General features: G+C 37.9%; 1 protein-coding gene across 1 annotated transcript in view; it reads right to left on the bottom strand.

The window, feature by feature from the left end:
- The window catches only part of LOC133824337 (non-functional NADPH-dependent codeinone reductase 2-like), a 28,182-nt gene that overhangs the window by 1,934 nt on the left and 937 nt on the right, over positions 1 to 25,311 (bottom strand). Inside the window, exon 3 of the mRNA XM_062257219.1 lies at positions 8,952 to 9,131. Coding sequence (XP_062113203.1) covers positions 8,952 to 9,131 — 180 coding nt within the window. The remainder of the gene's footprint in view (positions 1 to 8,951; positions 9,132 to 25,311) is intronic.

Genomic DNA, 25,311 nt, shown 5'->3' with positions numbered 1-25,311 from the left:
ACTTCAATCGGAAAGTCTTGGTAATCTCTAGGATGCACTGTAAGATCAATCCTCGAATCATTCCTTTGAATACATTAGATCTATGGGTGCAGATTCACGATCTACCCATTGGTTTTATGTCAGCCCGAATATTGGAAGCCATCGGGGGTTATATTGGCGTCTTTAGAGAATCTTGCTCCAAAAATTTCCTGGGAACATGGCGTGATTATATGCGCATCAGAGTTTCTGTCGACTTGAACATTCCTTTGAAAAGGAGAATGCGACTCCGTACGGGCATTGACGATTGGATATGGGCAAACTTTAAGTATGAAAATGTCCCGACATTTTGTTTCATCTGTGGTCTCATTGGCCACTCTGAGAAGTTTTGTCCAAGCAGATTTGAGATCCCAGAGGAAGATATAAAACAACCATACGGGGAGTGGATGAGAGCCCCATTCCGCCGACCAACTAGGCTCATCGGAGCTCAGTGGCTTCGTAGCAGTCCGAAGCAGGAAGACTTCCCCTCAACCTCTTCCAGTTCGCCGACGTCAGCCTCAGTCACGGCGTCCGGTGCTCACTTTCATGCTGAGATTCGTGTTCCATCACAGCCTATAAACTCGGGATCTATAGTAATGGCCCCGAATCGTGGTCATCAATATCAGGAAGTTATAGCCAAAGATATGGGTCGTGGTCAACCCTCTCCTTCAACTTTGGTCCATCATGCTGAGCTGGCAGTCACTAATTTAAACCCCCAGAGTACAACTATTGTGATTGAGTCCAAAAAAAGAAGAACATCACATTTCGAAGGCCCTATTGCGCCTGATGCTATTTGTGCTGAATTGGGCCCAGACCTGATTGAGGAAGACCAAGCCCAAGATAATGTTGAAGAAAATTACCACCCAAAAAACTTGTCACAGGCGGGCCCCGAATCGCGGTCCCGCCAGGAATTATGAGTATTCTCAGCTGGAATTGCCGCGGGCTTGGGACCCCGTGGACTGTTCAATTCCTAAAGGAGTTAGTACTCCGTAAGAAACCCAACTTTATATTTCTTTGTGAGATTTTTTGCAAAAAAGACAAGGTTGACAGGATTAAGTTCAGTTTGGGCTTTGAGGGTTTATTTGTTGTTGATTCCCAGGGCCATAAAGGTGGGCTGGCTTTTCTTTGGAGGCATAAAGATGAGGCCCAACTTATTAACTACAGCTCCTCTCATATTGACCTAATTATTACCACACGTGGGACACCTCACTATCGGCTTACTGGGGTGTACGGTGAACCCAATCGATCGAGATGTCAACAAACATGGAGGCTTCTTGAATCGTTAGTGGATATCTCTACTCTTCCATGGTGCCTTGTTGGAGATATGAACAACACACTGAGTCATCAAGATAAAAGAGGTGGGCAACCTTACCCGCAGTGGTTAATAGAGGGATTTCGTAACACTTTACAAGCCTGTGGATTGAATGATTTAGAATTACATGGTTATCCTTTCACATGGGAGAGAGGCCGCACTAATGGGAACTTGGTTGAGGTTCGTCTGGATAGAGCCCTTGCAACTTCTGGGTGGCTTGCTTTGTTTCCTGAAGCTAAACTCAGTAATCACGAGGTTACTACCTCAGATCACTGCCCGATCTTCCTCTCACCCATTCCAATCTCTTGTGCTCCTAGAATCAGACGGTTTAAATTTGAGAACGCATGGTTGCGTGAACCCATGTGCCTCAAGATTATTGAAGAGGTATGGGCTGCTAATTCCAGCTGTTCCCTTCAAGAGAAAATCGATATCTGTGCAGTCACTTTGGGTCCGTGGGGTAGTGAGATTACAGGCAGCTTTCAGAATCGTCTCGCTCAGTGTAAACGTACCATTAGTTTGCTGAAGCCGCATCACGACCATCTCTCAGCTTTGAAAATGCAGGAGGCATCTTCTTCCATGTTCGAAATCCTCACTCAACAGGAGATTTTTTGGAAGCAAAGGTGTAAACAGTTATGGCTTAGAGAGGGGGACAACAATTCAAAATATTTTCATGCTAGTACCAGAATTCGTAGACGCCATAATCAGATTGATAGTCTCTGTAATGATGCAGGTGTTTTGGTGGATTGGAATTCGGGTCTGGAGCAACTCATGGTGGAATACTTTCAAACTTTGTTCAAGTCTTCTGTTGATAATTGGGCAGATGTAATTGATTGCCTTACACCGACTATCACTCAGGAACAGAATGAATTGATGGTTAGGCCTATTGATGATGTTGAAGTAAAATCGGCTCTTTTCCAGATGCATCCCGATAAGTCCCCGGGGCCCGACGGGATGACTCCTGGGTTCTACTAGAGGTTCTGGCCGATTGTAGGTAGTGATGTAGTGAAGGTGGTGCAGGATTTCTACAGTACAGAGAAATTTGATGATAAGCTCCCTTTCACTAATATTGTTCTGGTTCCTAAAAAGAAGAGACCCTTGTCTATGCTAGATCTTCGGCCTATTTCTCTGTGTAATGTATTATACAAAATATTGTCAAAGGTCCTTGCCAATCGCCTGAAACTGGTTATTGACTGTATCATCTCTGAAGCTCAATCAGCGTTCATTCCGAGTCGCCTTATTACAGACAACATCATGATCTCTTATGAGATTATGCATTATATGAAGAGGAAGACTAAGGGCAAACAAGGGTTTATGGCCCTAAAGCTGGACATGAGTAAAGCATACGATCGGGTCGAATGGGGTTACTTAAGAGCAGTTCTGGGCAGATTGGGATTTAGTCAGAAACTAATCGCTCTCTTAATGAAGTGTGTTACCTCAGCCCGATACCAGATTTCACATGCAGGGAAGGAGTTTGGGCATATTGTTCCTGAAAGAGGTCTTCGTCAGGGTGATCCTCTTTCTTCGTATTTGTTTATCATTTGCACTGAAGGTTTCTCTGCGCTTCTTCGTACCTATGAACGCCAGAAGTTGATTCGTGGCATTCAAGTGGCTCGGGGAGCCCCTGTCATCTCTCATATGTTCTTTGCGGACGACAGTTATATTTTCTGTAAAGCAACTAGCGAAAATGCTGCACATGTCTCGCATCTACTTACTGTCTTTGAGGGCGCTTCTGGCCAAAAGGTGAACTATGAAAAGTCATCGGTCTTCTTCAGTCGTAATACAGAAGTGAGCATGCGAGATACCATTTGTGGAGATTTAGGCATACATGAGGCAGATGAGAATAGTACTTACCTGGGTCTCCCCAATATATTGGGTCGGCGAAAATCTGTCATATTGGGTTATTTAAAGGATCGCATTCTTCAACGTATTCACGGTTGGGAAGGCAGATTTTTATCTCGTGCGGGGAAAGAGATATTGCTAAAAACTGTCGCTCAAGCGCTCCCTAACTATGCAATGAGCGTCTTTTTACTCCCTATTGGCTTGAGCAGGGACATTGAGCGTTTAATGTGCAAATATTGGTGGAGGTCCTCCTTAAATAAGCCTAAAATACACTGGATGAGCTGGGAAAGGATGAGTAAACCTAAGGTAATGGGGGGGCTCGGTTTTAGGTCCCTTCATGATTTCAATGTCGCTCTCCTAGGTAAGCAAGGTTGGCGTTTATTAATGTATCCAAATACTTTGGTGAGTAGGGTGTATAAGTCGAGATACTTCCCTCAAGGCAATTTTCTCTCCGCTAAATTAGGCGGTTCTCCAAGTTTTATTGGGCGGAGTATTATGGAAGCGCACCATGTTGTCAAGAAAGGTGCGGCGGTGAGGATTGGGTCAGGCGAGACAGTCTCTATACTCTCAGATCCTTGGTTGCCTGATATTGCAAACTCTTTCATTCAGACCACACATCCAGCTTTGAATGATAAAAAAGTCTCACAGTTAATGGTAAGGGGGTCTAATATGTGGGATAATGATATTTTGTTGGACATTTTTTCAGATAGAGACATCAACTTGATCACCACCATTCCTATTAATGAAGAAGACGCAGATGCTTGGTATTGGAAGATTGATCATCGTGGGATTTATACTGTTAAAAGCGCCTATGCGTTATTACAATCTGAGAAGGCAGTCGCAAATTCTAGTGATAACTCCGGTTTCTGGCGACTATTATGGCAGCTCAAAATTCCTCCGAAAGTCAAAAACTTCCTGTGGCTGGTTTCTAGAGACTGTCTCCCTACAAAAGATCTATTGCGGAATAAGGGAGTGTCTGTTAATCCCTTATGTCCATTCTGTAATTTGGTCAGCGAATCACCCTGTCATTTATTTGTATCCTGCTTATTTTCTCAAGATTGTTGGAACCATCTGCGCATTGGTTTTATCCCAGAGGCTACTGGCTCATTTGCTAGCTGGTTATCAGCTGTGTTTGAATTGTATTCAGGTGAGAAAAGACACAAGGCAGCTATGCTATGCTGGGCTTTGTGGAAGTGTCGAAATGATCTAGTCTGGAATAAAAAGGGTATTGAAGCAGCTGAGGTTGTTGCATTATCAAGAACCGTCCTTAATCAATGGAGTTGTGCTCAGGACAAGACTTTTGATCTGTCCCTTGGGTTTGTCACTCAAGAGGATGGTTGCGAGCAGTGGTCTCCTCCAACAGAAAACAGAATTAAGGTAAATTGTGATGCAGCTCTCTTTGTTTCCCCTCAAAGTTTCAGCTACTCCTGTGTTGCCCGAGGCTCCAATGGGCAGTTGATTGAGGCCATTGCTAGAAATGCGAGGGGTTCGGTATCCCCTGAGGTGGCGGAAGCAATTGGCATCAAAGAAGCATTGAGCTGGATCAAATCCAATCGTTGGTGCAATGTCGAAGTTGAGTCTGATAGCCTTCTTGCTGTACAAGCGATAAGGGGTACTTCGGTTCTGTATTCCTACTTTGGGCGGGTTATAACAGAGTGCAGGACTTTGTTGACAGAATTACAATCACAGTTTGTTTCCATTAAGTTTGTAAAACGGTCTGCTAACACCGTCGCTCACTATTTAGCGAGGACTACGTGTATAGCTTCTGATCGTCATTTGTTTGCTTCTCATGTTTCTTCTGAACTTAAGGCTGTATTATTGCAAGATTTGCAGAATTAATGAAGCTTTCTTATTTTGGGCAAAAAAAAAAAAAAATTATTATTATAATAATGATATTATAAATTCAAACATTATAAAATATCATTTGTGTGACTCTCTCTAGAAATTTCCTAACCTTCTAGCCCCTTTGATTATGTCCAATACCCTTCTTAGATTATAAGTAAGACATTTCAAACATTCAAAAACACCCATTAATTCCCTAGAGCTCTCAAACCCGAAATTTCCCGTTCTCTCTCTAGAAAAATTCAAGAACGCTATTTCTTCCATTTGTGTGACTCTTTCTCTCTTCCCACAATTTAATCACTATCTAAAGTGTTCAGAAAATATATCTAACATAATGAAAACAAACTATCCTTTGTTGAGAAATCCACTTTTAAAAGTCTATTATGAAGGAATTCTTTAATTTCTTTCAAAATATATATAAAATAAATAATGATCTTATTATGAACCAAATTTCAAATTTACTCAGTGAATTGAATTTTAAATCACGTTATAATGTCCTCTAAATGCTCTTCAACCAAAATTCAAACATAAGGACATTATGATCATTTCACAATTACATGCAAATACAATTATTTAATCTATTTAAATAATAATGTAATAAACCATATAACATAATAAAAATAAACTCACGTCATAATATTACTATTATTATGCTCATAATAATAATATTCACAATATAAATAAATAATTAAATTAACTCACATAATTAATTATTTATTAGGCATTATGCACATGCCAAGATTTTATTTCGATAATAGAAAAAATTAACATAAGAAATCTCAATATCTTAATGTCAAAGGAATCTTCTCCACAATCAAACTTACAAAATAATAATATATAAAAAAAATAAGAGTACACTCAGTGGTAAAATTACGCCGAGAAACGGATGTTACATTGACTAAATCAATGGATAACTTTATAATTATAACTTCTAATAATAAAAAACTATAGTTTTGAGAGTTCAGTTATGAATTTCTAGTGGAATAATTAATTATTAATAAATTAATTAATGAAACTATGAATTATTGAAATTAATCAAGTTATTGGAGCTTAGAATTACGGGTCCATACTGTCCTAATACTAACTCGATAACATAGAGGTGAGATTATGCTATTAAAATGAAATAATTAAAAATAATAAAGTATTATTTTTAATCTCACAAAATAATATTTTTTAAGGAATAATATTTAAAATATTATTAATCAAATAATATTTAATGGCAAATAAAATTATATTTATATTTTTGTGAAATTAATTTTTGTTAAAAACTAATTTAATCATATTTAAGTTTGTGGTATAATTGTATAGTACATAAAATAATATGATATAAGCCCAACAAATAACATTTTATAAAGTTAAAATATCACAGGGCCTAAAACTTACAGTTGTTGCCAACTACAGTCCAAATGAATTATGGCCCCAACGCATAAGCCTAACAGGATTAGGGCTTAGGTCTTCTTTTAGTTGTTCTATATTTAGAACATAACACCAAGGAAAGAATGATTATTTTCGTGTTATTTTACCAAAAGAGAAACATAGAAAGTTTTGTTCTCTTTGTTTTGTAAAAAGAACACTATCTCGTGTATTGAGACTCAAAATGTGTTTTTGTGTATCCTACCAAATAGCATAGACATTCACTTGTCTTATTCACAAAGTGCAAGCTAAAGTATGGAAGATGGTTGGTTAGGATGCTAATTAAGACGTTATTTGATCCGCACGTGCTCTACATCTAAAAATGGTATTTGTAATTTTCTATTTTATTCAAATTCATGTCGCATGAGAAAGATTTCAGTTATGGTTCCTAAAGTGATTTATTCTTAGGCTTTAATAATTGTTATTACCGCATATAAATATTATCTCATGCTCCTGCTAAATTGTCAATCACATGATCAAAAACCAACAACTAAAGCCAACAAAAATTGAGGAAACGACATCCGGAGCACCACTGACCATGGTTGGTGAAGCCTCTAGCGAGATGGCAGGGCGTTTGATGGAGCTAAAAACGTGAGCAATGGATATGTAGCTGGGCTTTATGATGAATATGGGTTTGAAAGATTCATGGACTTTTGTGTGTTGATTTGTAAGTTGTATGGGTATAAAATGTTGACAAATCTGGGTTTGTAAGACTTATGGGTACAAATTGAAGAATATATGTGAGTTTGTTTTTGAGTAATTTGGGATTATATTGATGAATAAATCTGAGTTGATTTTAATTGTTGATTAAATCTAGGTTTGTTTTGTGTAATTTCATAATTCTAAGTTTAAGTTGATGAAGACTATGAGATAATGAAGATATATATGATCGTATTACTGTATTGAACATAAACATCTGATTTTTTTTTAGTTAGAAAGTGTTGTTTTGATTTTAGAATTTTTAATTGTTTTGTTGAAGGTTAATTTGTGCTCAAGAACATAAACTGCTTAAATATTTATTTTTATTTGGGTAAATATTCATTTGGTATTATGTGTTTTATCAAAATATATATTTGATGCATTATATTTTCAATAATGTTAATTTAGTATTCTGTAATTTGAAATCGTACATATATAGTACCTTGTACTTAAGTTTGATCAATAAAGTTTATCAATATGACCAAACTATCTTCAATTATATGAGCTTTAAACTCAAATTTAATTACTTAATTACATATAATTGATGGCAGTTTGATCATATTGATAAAATTTTATTATTCACATTTGAGTTCAAGATACCAAATATGTATAATTTTAAATTACAGAGTACCAAAAGACCATTATTGAAAACATAAAGCACCAAGTTTGTATTTCGATAAAACCTAGACTAACAAATGGTTATATACTTTTTTTATTTTAAGGTTTTAATATATAATTTAATTGAAATATAAAAATGAATTTTATTTTATTTCAAGATTTTTAATTGATTTTGATTTTGATTTTGAATTTTATTTTATTTTTCTTTAGATTTGATCTCATTACTTTTAAGAAATATAATAAAAATTATTTGATTTGGACCAATCAAATGTTTACACATAGTAACCTATAAGTATATATGACTACAAGAAATTATGACAGAAAGTATTTTAGTGGTAAAAAGAATATATATTTATATATATACCAGATATAAATAATGTGCAATATGTACGTTTGCTTAGTTTTATTTATAGAATTTATTAATTATTTTTATTAAATTTATATTAATGTCATATAAAATTTGAAATAAATATCATATTTTAATTAAATAATTTATTTATTTTTGTTTAAGTTTATATTTGTTCTAGTTTTTGAATTTGGGAGTAATAACAAGAGATTATATATTATATGTTTGATGTAATATTAAATATTATACATGAATTTTAAATTTAAGTTTCTTACTAGTTTTAAAAAAAAAACAATTTGTTGCTAATTCAAAGTAGATTATATTATATGTTTAATATGATATTATTGTAATAAATAAGTTGAAGTTTAATTAAATTTTATTTAAGTTATAAAACGTATCATTTTATTATTTTTAAATAATTATTATTGTAAAATATCTTAAAAATATTATTTTTAATTTGTTTAATTATTTATTATTTTTAAATAAGTATCATTGTAAAATATCTCAAAAATATTATATTTTAATTTGTTTAAGTATTTATTATTTTTAAATAATTATCATTGTAGAATATCTCAAAAATATTCTATTTTAATTTTTTTTTAATTATTTATTTTATTTTATTTAAGTTTAAGTGTTTATAAACTACTATTAAATATAAAAATATTATGTTAAAATTAACATTAAAAAAATAAAAAATTATTAAAATAAAAAAAATTCGTTATCTAACCAATTATTAAATAGAAGAGATATTAAAGTGCAACACTTTAATAAAGTTAGGTAATTTTACCCTTAATTATTCTAAAAATTTATTATTACTGGCGCAAATAAAACAAATTAAATGAAACATGAAAGTGAGAATAATGTAACCTGAGCAATAGTTTTGCCTTTCTCATTGGCGATCTGATGGAGCACCTCACAATCCATGACCCAGGTTTGACCCCAAGGTGTTCCTTTGGCTCCCAAAGTAGAATAAGCCATGATAAGTATACCCTTTTCTTCGCAAAATTCTCTCAGCTTCTTTTGCTGCCAAATTGGGTTCATCTCCACCTTCAAAAAAGTTAAATCATTAATCACTTATTTATATACACATACTTCTTAAAGATATAATTTTTTTTTTAATTTACTCATTTGGTACCTTATATTTTTGCAAAGTATCATTTTGGTACTCTCTGTTTTCAATAATGCTCATATGATACTCTGTATTTTAAAATTATACATATTTGATACCCTAAACTCAAATTTGATAGATAAAATCTTGTCAATATGATCAAACTGACATCAGTTATATGTAATTAAATAATCAAATTTAAATTTGGAACTTACATAATTGATAGCAGTTTGATTAAATTGGTAAAATTTTATTAATTAAATTTGAGTTTAGAGTACCAAATATGTACGATTTTAAAACAGAGGGTACCAAAATGATATTTTGCAAAAACACAGGGCACCAAATGATTACCTACTTTTTTTATTTTTTAAGAAAGGATTTGTATCCATTAAAATCAATAGTGAGAGTTCATGATACAAGAAATAGAAAAAAGTTCATCCCCAAACCAATATAGCTAATACTGCAACAATGCATTCATCACTATTGTGGATGACTGCACTAAATCCCATCTTATGTATTGATGGAGATTAGGTAACATCTACGTTTAACTTCAACAAACTAGTGGCGTGTTGGTTGGTGTTAGAGGTTGGATCCTTAGCTGACTAGAATTCTCACAAAAAGGAGTAAGACCAATCTACAAATCGCAGAGTTGAGGGATGCTTTCTCTTAAAAATATGGTCGTTTCTACAGTTCCATACTTCATCCTATCCCACTGACGAGTCTCTATTTCAGAACATGGCAAACGAAACCTCATCCACAAGCTCTGCAAACTCTAGTGCTCCTATAATATCACCCTTGTCACTTACTCCTTCCCCATCTTTCCATAAGTCAACAGCCAACAAACTTGACTTTCTTTACGAAGTATCATATGTTCCTGAAGAAAACAAGATTGCCAATAACAACCTTCCCTTGATCAACCCGTACCAAATATTCCCAAAATCCATTACTCCTTTTATCCGTTCCATTAAAGAACTCATCAAACCATCCTACAAAGCCCCAAAAGAATATATCCAAGCCTCTAAATTCAGCGAGTGTCAATTAAGACCTACTCCTGAGGTCCAATTCGTCACTTTACAAATCCCTCCTGAATTTATTCCCGAGTGGATTGCGCAAGGATTTACCCCATATACACTTTGGTGCCATTCTCTTAGCTATTTCCCTTCATGGCCGAAAGGGCCTTCTAATCGGCTGCCGAATGGGTCTGCTCGACACCCGAATGAGGAAATACCAACATGCAAGCATTGCCACCATAGAAAATACATTAAACGCACGAACAGTAATAACTACACTGTTTCCTAACTTTAATATGTCTCTCAAGGACAACCGTCTGACTGATGCTTTTAAAGTAGAGGTCCAACTTTCTGGAATTGACCAAGATCTCACCTCCATTGGAGCTACTCTTCATTACCAGATGGCATACAGACTCCAAGACCACGCTCTGGATCTTTCCTTGCCAACAGCTGACGAAGCATTACTGGTCACGGTAGACTCTACCCAAGTTCCAACATGCACTCATATTCCAAGGCAAATCTCTATAGATGATCTTATGAAGATTTCGCCTAGTTCATGGATAACAAATTATGAGATGCTCCATCAACCTCAAAAAGCTGTCCAGACTCTTACTGAACCATCTTATCACAAACGAGAAGATGGCTCTGTCGAAATGTTCTTTGACAGAACTCAAACCAAGGCTCCCAGTATATGATGACATCCGTCACACCAGCTAATGTGGAAATCCAATCATTCGATTCTCAAGGCAGCCCTATACATGCTTTCGAATCTACGGGTGGACATAAGTATTGGGATGTTTGCGACTGCAAAAGTTGCCTAAAAGTGTAAGAAGACCTCCCAAAGCCAAAGCAACGTCCGAGCTCAGGAAAACGACTTAAGCAGCGGCTAAATCAAGGAGAAAAGAAAATAGGATTGTTAGGCCAGCCCTCTAGAAAGTTTGACTATATAGTCAAATATTCTTCTCCCAAAGGCTTACCTGACTCTCCTCCAAAACCAACTGGATGGGACATTGAGCTTCCTCCCACAGGCTCCCAAGAGCCTCCACTTTTAGCTCCCCAACAGAACATTTTGCCATGCTAAAAAAAGGCAGCAAAATGGATGCAACATCATGGAGAAGTTTTTCCTGCTCAAAATCAGTTACAACAAATTCCACAAGTATGCAAGATGACTACTACTGATTATGAGTCAGATTTTCCTCCACTCAAGAAATTTGACAAGAAAGATGACCAAGGTACAGTCTCTCACCAGCCAAAGGTTCAAAACTCTACAACCAGGAATGCAGACGGGTCTCTCAAAAAGATATCTCCGGCCGAAGAAGTTCTCAATTGGCAATCAGAAAATATGATTTCCCAAAACAAGGTCTTAAAACAAGTCGAGTTACAGAATACCAGAATAGAGATGACAATAAAACAATCTTAGAATACTGTCATTGACAAACTCACTGCAAAGATCCAACAAACTCATGAAGAGCTTCTAGTTATCATCAAAGCAAACTCAGTTCCGATGCCAGCATTCCTAGCAAAAGAAGCTGAGATGAAGAGCCTCAAAACCCAATATGAATCCCTCAAGAATCGGTTCTGCCAACAAGAACTGACAAAGGCACCTTCAACTAGCTATTTGGGAACTTCGTCCCCGTTCGGGATAACTACGACACTAGTCCCTTGGCAGTTTGCTACAATACCAAAAACCTCTCAGCCTTTTCCTATTACTGGATCTGTACAAGAAGACTCTGTTGTAAGACTAAGGCACATGCTTGATGAAAACCAACAACAGAAGATAAAAAAGGGGAATAAGAAAGAATCTCCAAGGCAAACGACAGATGAACTCAAGCAACTTATGGTTCACCCAGCCACAAACCCTCTGTCACAAATGATTCGCCATACAAGCACTCTCCACATCGCAGATAATGAAACGGCCTCAGACGATCAAAGTTCTTCGACTAGTTCAGACAATTCTTCGGGTGACTGGTCTGAAGAAATAAGCTCAACTTCTGATGATTCCATACTGAGTGACCCCGAGAGCTTATCCAGTAAAACTTTGTCCAGCGATGACGATGTAGAATTTCCACATCTGATGGTGCAACCAGCTGAATCAAACTTACATACCGAACCAATTATCACAAGCGAAGACGAAAGTGGAAATGAATCAACAACAACACATGTTCCCCAAAAACGAAAAAGTAAAGGTTCAAATTTTCAAACTTTTACTCTAGCTGACCTCCCTCCATCAAAATGGCGCGAAAGGTTCCAGGAGTTTCAAGCTTGGCTCAGCCTAGAATCACAAAGACCAGAAGCACAGAAAGGAACGATTCTCCTCAGCTTTGTTTCCCGTTTTACAGGCACCCTACAAGACTGGTGGACAAGTCTGGGCGATTACAGACAAATGCCGTTTTTACAACTTCCATCTGTCACCAATGCCCTGACCTATCTGTATATTGAGTTCTGCAGACAAGACGCTCAAGTCACTAAAAGACTTTGCGCAGAATTCTTTAAACTAAAATGTTGTTGAATGGATAAGAGAGATTTGGAAAAGCATTATAAAAAGATGATTCGACCATTCTACCAAATAGGTGGAATTGATGACCCAAATCTAAAACAGGCGTTCCTCTCTTCCATACCAGAACCACTAGGAGAAGAAACCTTCAGACTTCTCTCGGGAACATGAAGAACCTTAGCTGATGCTACGATTGGAGAAATCTATCAACTATTTCTAAAGGCATTGGAAAATATGTGCTCTCGGCACAAATTTATCCAAGAATTCATGAAACAATCCAAGAAGCTTGGAAATGTTTGCAGCCAAAAGGAACTACAAATCAAATGCCAGTCAGAATCAGCATGTTCCTGTCTTCCAGAAAAAAGGAAACACAACAAAAGGTTTAAAACCTTTAGGAACTTTAAATCCTCAAAAGAAAAAGGACGCCGCTCCTTCAAGTTTCTAAGGAGGAAGCGCTCTTTCAGAAAGAAGTCTGACAGATGTTTCATCTGTGGTGAAAAGGGACATTATGCCAAGCAATGCCCCAAAGGGAAAACTGCCAAACTGATCTCCCACATTCAACAAACAACGGGCATATCTCTCGAAGAGAATGATCTAGAATCCATATTCTCTACTGATGACGAGATCAATCCAGAATCCCTCTGTGCATTCGAACAACAGAAGGTCCCAGATGAATTCTACCACATGGCAGTAATAAATACAATACAACCATCGCCAATCATCTCCGTGCAGATCCTCTCTACAAAGTATGCTCGGTCAGTCAAAGTAGCAGCCTTCTTCAACACAGGAGCATCATACACCATGATGAACCCTGATGTTCTCCCTCTAGAATACTAGAGGAAAGAAAAGCAATTCTTCCACGCTACAAATGGAAGCATCTTCTGTACAGAGCTCATCAGTAAACCAATCAAATTACAATTCTTCCCAGGATGCTCTATCATTCATAGAGTAATTGGTTTAAAATTACCAGGGAAAGATCTAATTATTGGTTTTGATGTCTTCACTAAGAAAAAGGGTTTGAGAATCCTTCCTGGTGGCCTTGGTTAAAAACAACATTTTGCTCCATGGGAATCTATACCAACAGACGCTAGTGATCAGTATTGGGGAGTGGTCCTACTTGAACAAGACAAGACAGGGAAAAGAAAAATATGTGGATACAAGAGTGGTCACTTCAAAGACTCTCAGCTCCATTATCACTCTACCCTTAAAGAATTATTGGCGATAAATATGGGTATCACAAAATTTGAATTCCATCTGATAGGACACCATTTCTTGGTAGAAACAGACTTTGCCGCGTCAAAAGGAATGCTTAGTCTAAAAAAGAGCAAAACGAAAAATGCCCAACTTCTGAGATTGGCAGTTTGGTTTGACAACTATTCTTTTGACATTAAACACATTCAAGGCAAAAACAATATTGTGGCTGACTTCTTATCCAGATCACCCCCTGCTATAAATCTAGCCTTAGGATACTCACCATGAACCATCCCCATTGTCATCCAAAAATCACCACATACCATCCCAATCATATTCATGATGGCCTCTTCCTCTTCTGTCTCACACACCCAATCTTTTCCCTGGGATGCAAAGAAGATCCTTCCAAAACCATCCAACAAATTAACCAGAGAAAGAGTATCCCACGGAGCAATCTTTATCCAGAATCTTATGATCTCCAAGCTTGGACCTTCTATACAAAATGACTTTACAATCCATCCAAAGTATCCATTTTCTCAAATCCTACCTCTCCAAGATGCTATCTTCACATCAAAACCGATAGCCCACCTTTTCTGGTACCTAGCCATTGTCTTCACCATAGCTGTCGAAGTACAAACTATGGCCTTGCACACATCCATAAAATCATTCTTGGACCAAGAAAGGTTCAAGCCAGCTTACCAAGTCCAATTGGATATTTTGTCCTGGTTCGCCCCGTTGGAAGAATGGAAAAGGGTCTTATCAGCTGAATGGAAAAAGGTCCAAAATAACAGGCCCACTTTTATCTACCCACCGACCCAAATGTTGCCAGCCTAATGAACTGTTATACTGTTCTCTTTCTTAGCCTAAATGCCAAGCTCAATGGAGAACAGAATATAGTTACTAATCCAACATTCGAAGTCTACGGGTCAAAAGAAGAACCATTATGTGGTCTTGGGGCCAAGAATACATGGACATCCAAAAGAGTCTGTTTGAGAAAAACCAGATTATACCTCCTGAATTGTGGCCCAAGCCAGAAGAAGATGCTCCTTGGGAGACATTCCCTTCCAACTATACTCGCAAAATAACAAGGGCCCTTGAAGCCTTCCATATGTCAAAAAATGAAACAGATCAGGCCATCAAACTCGAAGAAACATTAGAGCAAAAATATTTGTCTCTGTACAAATTGACCGACACTGAAGGGGTAGTTTTGCGAAAAAATTATTACTTTGAAGATTAACAAAACCCATATGCTGACCCTACAGATATGCAAGACCCATATCTCTTCCATTACACAGGAGATGAATGGAACGTGATGTACACAGAATACGACGCCTGTCCTCCAGCTGGCAGTGATGAGGATAACGAACCGGCAGGATGGAACCCACTTCATGAAGACCCAACATATGACACTGACTATGAAATTAGCCATGAGACAATATTTAAATAATTATTGTGTATTTCAGCCATAAGTGTTTGTTGTTTAGCCTTTTACTTTTGTCGGGGAATCTTATCCCTTACCTATGATTTTGTCTTTGTCGGGGAATCATATCCTTTATCTTGTCTAGGGAATCTTATCCCTTATCCTATCCCGACTATGGTTGGTTTTGACTAGGATGGGTTAAGTTTGGTTAAGTTTGTATGCTGGAGTATGTGGCTATGTAAGGCCATCATCCCTCCTTGTGTAAGTTAGATAATTACGAAGCAATAAAATACCAGAGTGTTTATTATCAAAAATGTTCTTCTAAATCCTTCCTTCAGAGATTTCTGAAGTAGAGATAGCATGCAATATGGATCATATCTGAAGGCAACTACTGTTATAAGTTTTTAGATTAACCTTCGAGTTAATAAATCTAGCAATCTATCCTTTATGATCGCAAGTCACGTAATTCGGAGTATGTAAGTCGTGCAAATTGGTGTGAGAAATTGCTGGGTATATTGATTCAGTAGTTTATCTAACTAACTTATAGCAGGAACAACAAACACTTATGGCTGAAATACACAATAATTATTTAAATATTGTCTCATGGCTAGTTTCATAGTCAGAGTCATATGTTGGGTCTTCATGAAGTGGGTTCCATCCTGTTGGTTCGTTATCCTCATCACTGCCAGCTGGAGGACTGGAGTCGTATTCTGTGTACATCACGTTCCATTTATCTCCTGTGTAATGGAAGAGATAGGGGTCTTGCATATCTGTAGGGTCAGCAAATGGGTTTTGTGAATCTTCAAAGTAATCATTTTTTCGCAAAACTACCCCTTCAATATCGGTCAATTTGTACAGAGACGGATATTTTTGCTCTAATGTTTCTTCGAGTTTGGTGGCCTCATCTGTTTCATTTTTTGATATATGGAAGGCTTCAAGGGCCCTTATTATTTTGCGAGTATAGTCGGAAGGGAATGTCTCCCAAGGAGCATCTTCTTTTGGCTTGGGCCACAATTTAGGAGGTATAATATGGTTTTTCTCAAACAGACTCTTTTGGATGTCCATGTATTCTTGGCCCCCAAGACCACATAATGGTTCTTCTTTTGACCTGTAGACTTCGAATGTCGGATTAGTAACTATATTATGTTCTCCATCGAGCTTGGCATTTAGGCTGAGAAAGAGAACTGTATAACAGTTCATTAGGCTGGCAACATTTGGGCCTGGTGGGTAGATAAAAGTGGGCCTGTTATTTTGGACCTTTTTCCATTCAGCTAATAAGACCCTTTTCAATTCTTCCAACAGGGCGAACTAGGACAAAATATCCATTTGGACTTGGTAAGCTGGCTTGAACCTTTCTTGGTCCAAGAATGATTTTATGGATGTGTGCAAGACCATAGTTTGCACTTCGACAGCTATGGTGAAGAAACTGGCCAGGTACCAGAAATGGTGGGCTATCGGTTTTGGTGTGAAGATAACATCTCGGAGAGGTAGGATTTGGGCAAATGGATACTTTGGATGGATTCCAAAGTCATTTTGTATAGATGGTCCAAGCTTGGAGATCATAAGATTCTGGATAAATATTGCTCTGTGGGTTGCTCTTTCTCTGGTTGATTTGTTGGATGGTTTTGGAAGGATCTTCTTTGCATCCCGGGGAAAAGATTGGGTGTGTGAGACAGAAGAGGAAGAGGCCATCATGAATATGATTGGGATGGTATATGGTGATTTTTGGATGACAATGAGGATGGTTCTTGGTGAGTATCCTGAGGAAAGATTTATAGCAGGGGGTGATCTGGATAAGAAGTCAGCCACAGTATTGTTTTTGCGTTGAATGTGTTTAATGTCAAAAGAATAATTGTCAAACCAAACTGCCAATCTCAGAAGTTGGGCATTTGTCGTTTTGCTCTTTTTTAGACTAAGCATTCCTTTTGACGCGGCAAAGTCTATTTCTACCAAGAAATGGTGTCCTATCAGATGGAATTTAAATTTTGTGATACCCCTCTTTATCGCCAATAATTATTTAAAGGTAGAGTGATAATGGAGCTGAGAGTCTTTGAAGTGGCCACTCTTGTATCCACATAGTTTTCTTTTCCCTGTCTTGTCTTGTTCAAGTAGGATCGCTCCCCAATACCGATCATTAGCATCTGTTTGTAGGATTCTTTTCCCATCAGAGGGAATCTGCAGAGGTGGCAGTGTCTGCATTATCTCTTTTAGCTTTTTGACTGCTACAGTTTGCTCTTGTGACCATGGTGGAGTTTTCTTTTTAAGCATGTCGCTGAGTGGTCTTGTCATTTCTGAAAGTCGCGGGACAAAATCCCGTAAATAGTTTACAATTCCTAGGAACTGTTGAATTTGGACATTTGTGAAGTCCTTTTCGGGAAACTCTAACAACTCTTGGGCTATGTGCGGTTGGGCTTCATATTGGCCTTTAATGAGCTTCATCCCCAGAAAGTCAATTTGGGCTTGTCCAATGATCATCTTTTTTTCGGATAGCATGACCCCATGGGCTTCTGTGAGAGAAATGAACAGGGCCAGAATATTTTGATGGGCTTGTTCATCCTGTGAGAAGAGCAATATGTCATCAATGTAAATTAGGGCCTTGTCTAGAATAGGGCCATAGATCTTAGTCATGGCCTTTTGGAACAGTGACGGAGCTGTTTTGAGACCAAAGGGAAGGACAGTCCATTGATAGTGGTGGTTTGGAATGCAGAAGGTCGTTTTGGGCCTATCTTCTTCTTTAATACCCAACTGCTAAAACCCTGCCTTGAGGTCAAATTTTGAAAATATTTGGGCCTTTGACAGGCTTGCAAATAGGGAATTTTTATTTGGTAGGGGGGATTTATCATCTGCCAAAAATTCATTCAGAGGCTTATAATTGATGACCAGCCTATGTTTTCCTCGGGTCTATTCTGATCTCTTGTTGACGTAGAAAGCATGGCATGCCCATGAAGAGATGGTTGGTTCGATTAGTCCTTGTTGCTGTAGTTCTTTGCATTCCTCAGCTGCCATTTTCTGATGCTCTGGGTTCATGCCTGGGTGGCTTGCCTTGGTAGGGTTAACATCTTCATTGAGCTTAAATGGTAAACTGATGATTTTTCCACAGAGGGTGTTCACATTCCTGGAGGAATTCAGCATGACTTGTGGCACAAGAATTTTCTATGATCCTTTGTCTGACTTTGGAGAATGGATCAGGAGGCATGAGAAAATAGTTTGGTATAGATTCCCATGTAGCAAAATGTTGTTTGTAACCAAGGCCACCAGGAAGGATTCTCAAACCCTTTTTCTTAGTGAAGACATCAAAACCAATAATTAGATCTTTCCCTGGTAATTTTGAACCAATTACTCTATGAATGATAGAGCATCCTGGGAAGAATTGTAATTTGATTGGTTTACTGATGAGCTCTGTACAAAAGATGCTTCCATTTGCAGCGTGGAAGAATTGCTTTTCTTTCCTCCAATATTCTGGAGGGAGAACATCAGGGTTCATCATGGTGTATGATGCTCCTGTGTTGAAGAAGGCTGCTACTTTGACTGACCGAGCATACTTTGTAGAGAGGATCTGCACGGAGATGATTGGCGATGGTTGTATTGTATTGATTGTTGCCATGTGGTAGAATTCATCTGGGGCCTTCTGTTGTTCGAATGCACAGAGGGATTCTGGATTGATCTCGTCATCGGTAGAGAATATGGATTCTAGATCATTCTCTTCGAGAGATATGCTCGTTGTTTGTTGAATGTGGGAGATCAGTTTGGCGGTTTTCCCTTTGGGGCATTGCTTGGCATAATGTCCCTTTTCACCACAGATGAAACATTTGTCAGACTTCTTTCTGAAAGAGCGCTTCCTCCTTAGAAACTTGAAGGAGCGGCGTCCTTTTTCTTTTGAGGATTTAAAGGTCCTAAAGGTTTTAAACCTTTTGTTGTGTTTCCTTTTTTCTGGAAGACAGGAACATGCTGATTCTGATTGGCATTTGATTCGTAGTTCCTTTTGGCTGCAAACCTTTCCAAGCTTCTTGGATTGTTTCATGAATTCTTGGATAAATTTGTGCTGAGAGCACATCTTTTCCAATGCCTTTAGAACTAGTTGATAGATTTCTCCTATCGTAGCATCAACTAAGGTTCTTCCTGTTCCCGAGAGAAGTCTGAAGGTTTCTTCTCCTAGTAGTTCTCGTATGGAAGAGAGGAACGCCTGTTTTAGATTTGGGTCATCAATTCCACCTATTTGGTAGAATCGTTGAGTAATCTTTTTATAATGCTTTTCCAAATCTCTCTTATCCATTGAACAACATTTTAGTTTAAAGAATTCTGCGCGAAGTCTTTCAGTGACTTGAGCGTCTTGTCCGCAGAACTCAATATACAGATAGGTCAGGGCATTGGTGACAGATGGAAATTGTAAAAACATCATTTGTCTGCAATCGCCCAGACTTGTCCACCAGTCTTGTAGGGTGCCTGTAAAACGGGAAACAAAGCTGAGGAGAATCGTTCCTGTCTGTGCTTCCGATCTTTGTGATTCTAGGCTGAGCCAAGCTTGAAACTCCTGGAACTTTTCGCGCCATTTTGATGGAGGGAGGTCATCTAGAGTAAAAGTTTGAAAATTTGAACCTTTACTTTTTCCTTTTTGGGGAACATGTGGTGTTGTTGATTCATTTCCACTTTCGTCTTCACTTGTGATAATTGGTTCGGTCTGTGAGTTTGATTCAGCTGGTTGCACCATCAGATGTGGAAATGCTTCATCGTCATCGCTGGACAAATTTTTACTGGATAAGCTCTCGGGGTCACTCAGTATGGAATCATCAGAAGTTGAGCTTATTTCTTCAGACCAGTCACCCGAAGAATTGTCTGAACTAGTCGAAGAACTTTGATCGTCTGAGTCCATTTCATTATCTGCGATGTGGAGAGTGCTTGTATGGCGAATCATTTGTGATAGAGGGTTTGTGGCTGGGTGAACCATAAGTTGCTTGAGTTCATATGTCGTTTGGCTTGGTGATTCTTTCTTCTTCCCCTTTTTTATCTTCTGTTGTTGGTTTTCATCAAGCATGTGCCTTAGTCTTACAACAAAGTCTTCTTGTATAGATCCAGTAATAGGAATAGGCTGAGAGGTTTTCGGTATTATAGCAAACTGCCAAGGGACTGGCGTCGTAGTTATCCCGAATGGGGATGAAGTTCCCAAATAGCTAGTTGAAGATGCCTTTATCGGTTCTTGTTGGCAGAACCGATTCTTGAGGGATTCATATTGGGTTTTGAGGCTCTTCATCTCAGCTTCTTTTGCTAGGAATACTAGCATCGGAACTGAGTTTGCTTTGATGATAGCTAGAAGCTCTTCATGAGTTTGTTGGATCTTTGCAGTGAGTTTGTCAATGACAGTATTCTGAGATTGTTTTACTGTCGTCTCTATTCTGGTATTCTATAACTCGACTTGTTTTGGGAAATCATATTTTCTGATTGCCAATTGAGAACTTCTTCGGCCGGAGATATCTTTTTGAGAGTCCCGTCTGCATTCCTGGTTGTAGAGTTTTGAACCTTTGGCTAGTGAGAGACTGTACCTTGGTCATCTTGCTTGTCAAATTTCTTGAGTGGTGGAAAATCTAACTCATAATCAGTAGTAGTCATCATACATACTTGTGGAATTTGTTGTAACTGATTTTGAGCAGGAAAAGCTTCTCCATGATGTTGCATCCATTTTTCTGCCTTTTTGTAGCATGGCAAAATGTTCTGTTGGGGAGCCGAAAGTGGAGGCTCTTGGGAGCCTGTGGGAGGAAGCTCAATGTCCCATCCAGTGGGTTCTGGAGGAGAGTCAGGTAAGCCTTTGGGAGTAGAATATTTGACTATATAGTCAAACTTTCCAGAGGGCTGACCTAACAATCCTATTTCCTTTTCTCCTTGATTTAGCCACTGCTTAAGTCGTTTTCCTGAGCTCGGACGATGCTTTGGCTTTGGGAGGTCTTCTTCCATTTTTAGGCAACTTTTGCAGTCGCAAACATCCCAATACTTATATTCACCCGTAGATTCGAAAGCATGTATAGGGTTGCCTTGAGAATCGAATGATTGGATTTCCACATTAGCTGGTGTGACAGATGTCATCATATACTGGGTGGTAAAGCAACTGGGAGCCTTGGTTTGAGTTCTGTCAAAGATCATTTCGACAGAGCCATCTTCTCGTTTGTGATAAGATGGTTCAGTAAGAGTCTGGACAGCTTTTTGAGGTTGATGGAGCATCTCATAATTTGTTATCCATGAACTAGGCAAAATCTTCATAAGATCATCTATAGAGATTTGCCTTGGAATATGAGTGCATGTTGGAACTTGGGTAGAGTCTACTGTGACCAGTAATGCTTCGTCAACTGTTGGCAAGGAAAGATCCAGAGCGTGGTCTTGGAGTTTGTATGCCATCTGGTAGTGAAGAGTAGCTCCAATGGAGGTGAGATCTTGGTCAATTCCAGAAAGTTGGACCTCTACTTTAAAAGCATCAGTGAGACGGTTGTCCTTGATAGACATATTAAAGTTAAGAAACAGTGTAGTTATTACTGTTCTTGCGTTTAATGTAGTTTCTATGGTGGCAACTCTTGCATGTTGGTATTTCCTCATTCGGGTGTCGAGCAGACCCATTCGACAGCCGATTGGAAGGCCCTTTCGGCCATGAAGGGAAATAGCTAAGTGAATGGCACCAAAGTGTATATGGGTAAATCCTTGCGCAATCCACTCGTGAATAAATTCAGGAGGGATTTTTAAAGTGACGAATTGGATATCAGGAGTAGGTCTTAATTGACACTCGCTGAATTTAGAGGCTTTTGATATATTCTTTTGGAACTTTGTAGGATGGCTTGATGAGTACTTTAATGGAACAGGTAAAATGAGTAATGGATTTTGGGAATATTTGGTACGGGTTGATCAAGGGAAGGTTGTTATTGGCAATCTTGTTTTCTTCAGGAACATATGATACTTTGTAAAGAAAGTCAAGTTTGTTGGCTGTGGACTTACGGAAAGATGGGGAAGGAGTAAGTGACAAGGGTGATGTTATAGGAGCACTAGAGTTTGCAGAGCTTGTGGATGAGGTTTTGTTTGCCACGTTCTGAAATAGAGACTCGTCAGTAGGATAGGATGAAGTATGGCTTTGATTATGAACAATGTAGAATATCAAAGGAAAAGATGAAAGTCATCTAAATCAAAACTTGCTTCAACCAAATGTAGAATATCAACAATGTTTAAATGATAATTATTATGTATAATAGAGTGAAAGATAGTGGACTTCCAAACCTTTTGGATAGTAGGGCAACAAAGCAACCCATGGGAACAAGACACATAGAAGAACCCACACCTGGACAAGAAGATATATATATATATATATGTATGTTTGATTTTCCTTTGAAAAATTTTGATATTGGTTGGAAGTGCATCATGGTAAACTCTCCAATTGAAGTGTTTGATTTTTGGCAGAATATTAAGGACCGGGAATTTTTTTTCCACCAGAATGATTGGAGATTAGACGATGATGATGATGAAGGCTCATCAGATATAGATTGGGCTAGGTGGTAACCTAACTTGACTGTATACCATCTAGAAAAGGAGTATTTTTGACCTAGAATCCAACAGTCTTTTTGGACAAATATAGATCTACCATTCCCCATTTTCCAACAAAGCCCTTTTTTTAGTGAGTTCTTCCTCTGGTCAATACTATGTCAAACTAAAGAAGGTCTACAACCAAGACTTGCTTCTTCAAAGGAGTTGTGAGGATAATAGCAAGCCTTGAGGATGCGACTGACCAATGAATCAGGTTGAAAGAGAATGCGCCAAGCCTATTTAGCTAACATGGCTTGGTTGAAAGAGACCATGGATCTAAAGTCTAGCCCTCCAAAAAAATTGATTTACAAAGGTAGGACCATTTCTTCTGGTGAACTTTGTTATGTTCTTTTTTACCCCACCATAATTTTGACATAATGGACTCTAGTTGGTAGCAAAAATAGAAAAGAAGTTTAAAACAAGCCATGATTTAAGTAAGAATGCTTTGAATGATAGATTTGATGAGAACTTATTTACCCATTTTGGAAAAGAATCTCTCATTCCAGTTGTTAAGATAGGTCCAAACTCTATCCTTGATTTAGTTAAATGCCTTTTTTTAGACCTACAAAGCATTGAGGAAGGCCAATGTATTTGTCAATGGAGTTGCTAAATGGAACGCCCAAACATTCAGTGATAGCTTACCTTTCCTCTTGTCTAGTGTTAGAAGAGAAAAAGAGAAGATTTTTGAAAGTTAACTCACTAGCATGAGGCAAGGCTATAACTTTCCAAGAGACATTTGATAACTAAGCTTGAAGAGAGGGTGGCACGACTAAAAAGAATGTTGTCATCTGCAAAGAACAAATGAGAGATTTGAGGGGCAGACCGGGCAATCCTAATACTAAGGGAAGAGTTTTGTGATTCATTGAGTCGAATAAGAGATGAGAGGCCCTCAGAGCAAAGGAGAAAGAGGTAGGGAACAAATGATCCCCTTTCCTAATACCCCTTTTTGGGTTGACTTTTCCCAGCACCTGGTTATTTATTGAAAAAAAAAATGGAAGAAGAGATGCATTTCATTATCAAGTCTACAAAGGTTGGTGCAAAGGAAAATTTCTCAAAGACCATCTTCAAGAAAGGCCACCCGGCCCTGTCAAAGGCTTTTGCCATATCTTATTTGATAGTCCTCCAACCTGTTCGTCCCTGCTTTCTGTGAGAAGGGGAATGAGTAATTTCCTAGGCAATAATGATGTTATCATAAATGAGTAGGCCAAGAAGAAAAGCACTCTGAATGGGTGAAATAATTCTCTAGAGGATTGGTTTTAGCCTATTAACAAGAGTCCGAGAGATAATTTTGTAGAGAGTGGAGCACAGACTAATAGGCCTATAGTCTTTGAGCGAATTCGAGCAGTTGTTTTTGGGGATAAGAACCACTAGAGTGGAGTTAATGTTTGAAATATCAGTGTGATCATTCAGGAAGCTTAATGCGTCTTTCGTAAGTGAATCCTCTGTGGTTTCCCAGTTCTTGTGATAGAAAGGACCATTAAATCCATCCAAACCTGGAGCCTTATTTGAGGCAGTTTGAAAGATGGCAGTTCTAATCTCTTCCTCAGAAAAGGGCTTAACTAGAACGTTGTTTTCATCACCAGTTACTCTCAGAGAAATACCTTATAGGATGTGATCCATATGGCTAGTGTCAAGTTGTAGCGAGGTAAAAAGAGTGGTAAAATAATTTTCAAGAAGTAATGATACCAGGTTGGGTGGATACTTCTAGCCCATCTTCACAGGTTAATGATTTGATTCTGTTTCTAGATCTCCTATGGCTGGCCACCTTATGAAAGTATCTAGTATTCCTTTAAAAATATCTATAATTGTGAAATATTATATATATATATATGATAATTCTTTTATAGGCTCTCCACTTTAAGCCCTATCGGTGAGGCTCTTCAGTGTCTTCGACTCGTGAACAGTTTTCGACGCGATTTTCTTTTATAACCGTATATATTGTAGTTGTTTAGAGCTTCTTGCAAATTTTCAGAAAATTTCGAATAGTTTACAATATCGAAAACTAGGTTCAAACATGTTTAAAAAAAAATTAGTCACGCGTGTAATAACATGTTTGAACCTAGTTTTCGGTACTGTAAACTATTCAAAATTTTCTAAAAATCACGTCGATACTCTAAATAGCTACAATATACATAGTCATAAAAAAAATCACGCCGAAAACTATTCAAAGGTCAAGAACACTAAGAGTCTCACTGATAGGGCTTAAAGTGGAGCCCGAATTCTCCTTTATATATACATATTGTATATATTAGGGTAACTAATGCTGATCTCCAACAAACTCATCCACACCCTATAAGTACTAATACATACACTATAAAATATGTAGCAAAACATTACATAGTGATGTAACATGTTTTTTTAACCGTGAATGATATCTTAAATAAATAGAATTGAAAAAATTGCCACATTATTGTTTGAAATGAATTTTTTGTATAAGGTACAATTTTTTATAT

Source organism: Humulus lupulus, chromosome 3 (genome assembly GCF_963169125.1).
Source record: "Humulus lupulus chromosome 3, drHumLupu1.1, whole genome shotgun sequence".
NCBI lineage: Eukaryota > Viridiplantae > Streptophyta > Magnoliopsida > Rosales > Cannabaceae > Humulus > Humulus lupulus.
This window is presented reverse-complemented; position numbering and strand designations above follow the sequence as displayed.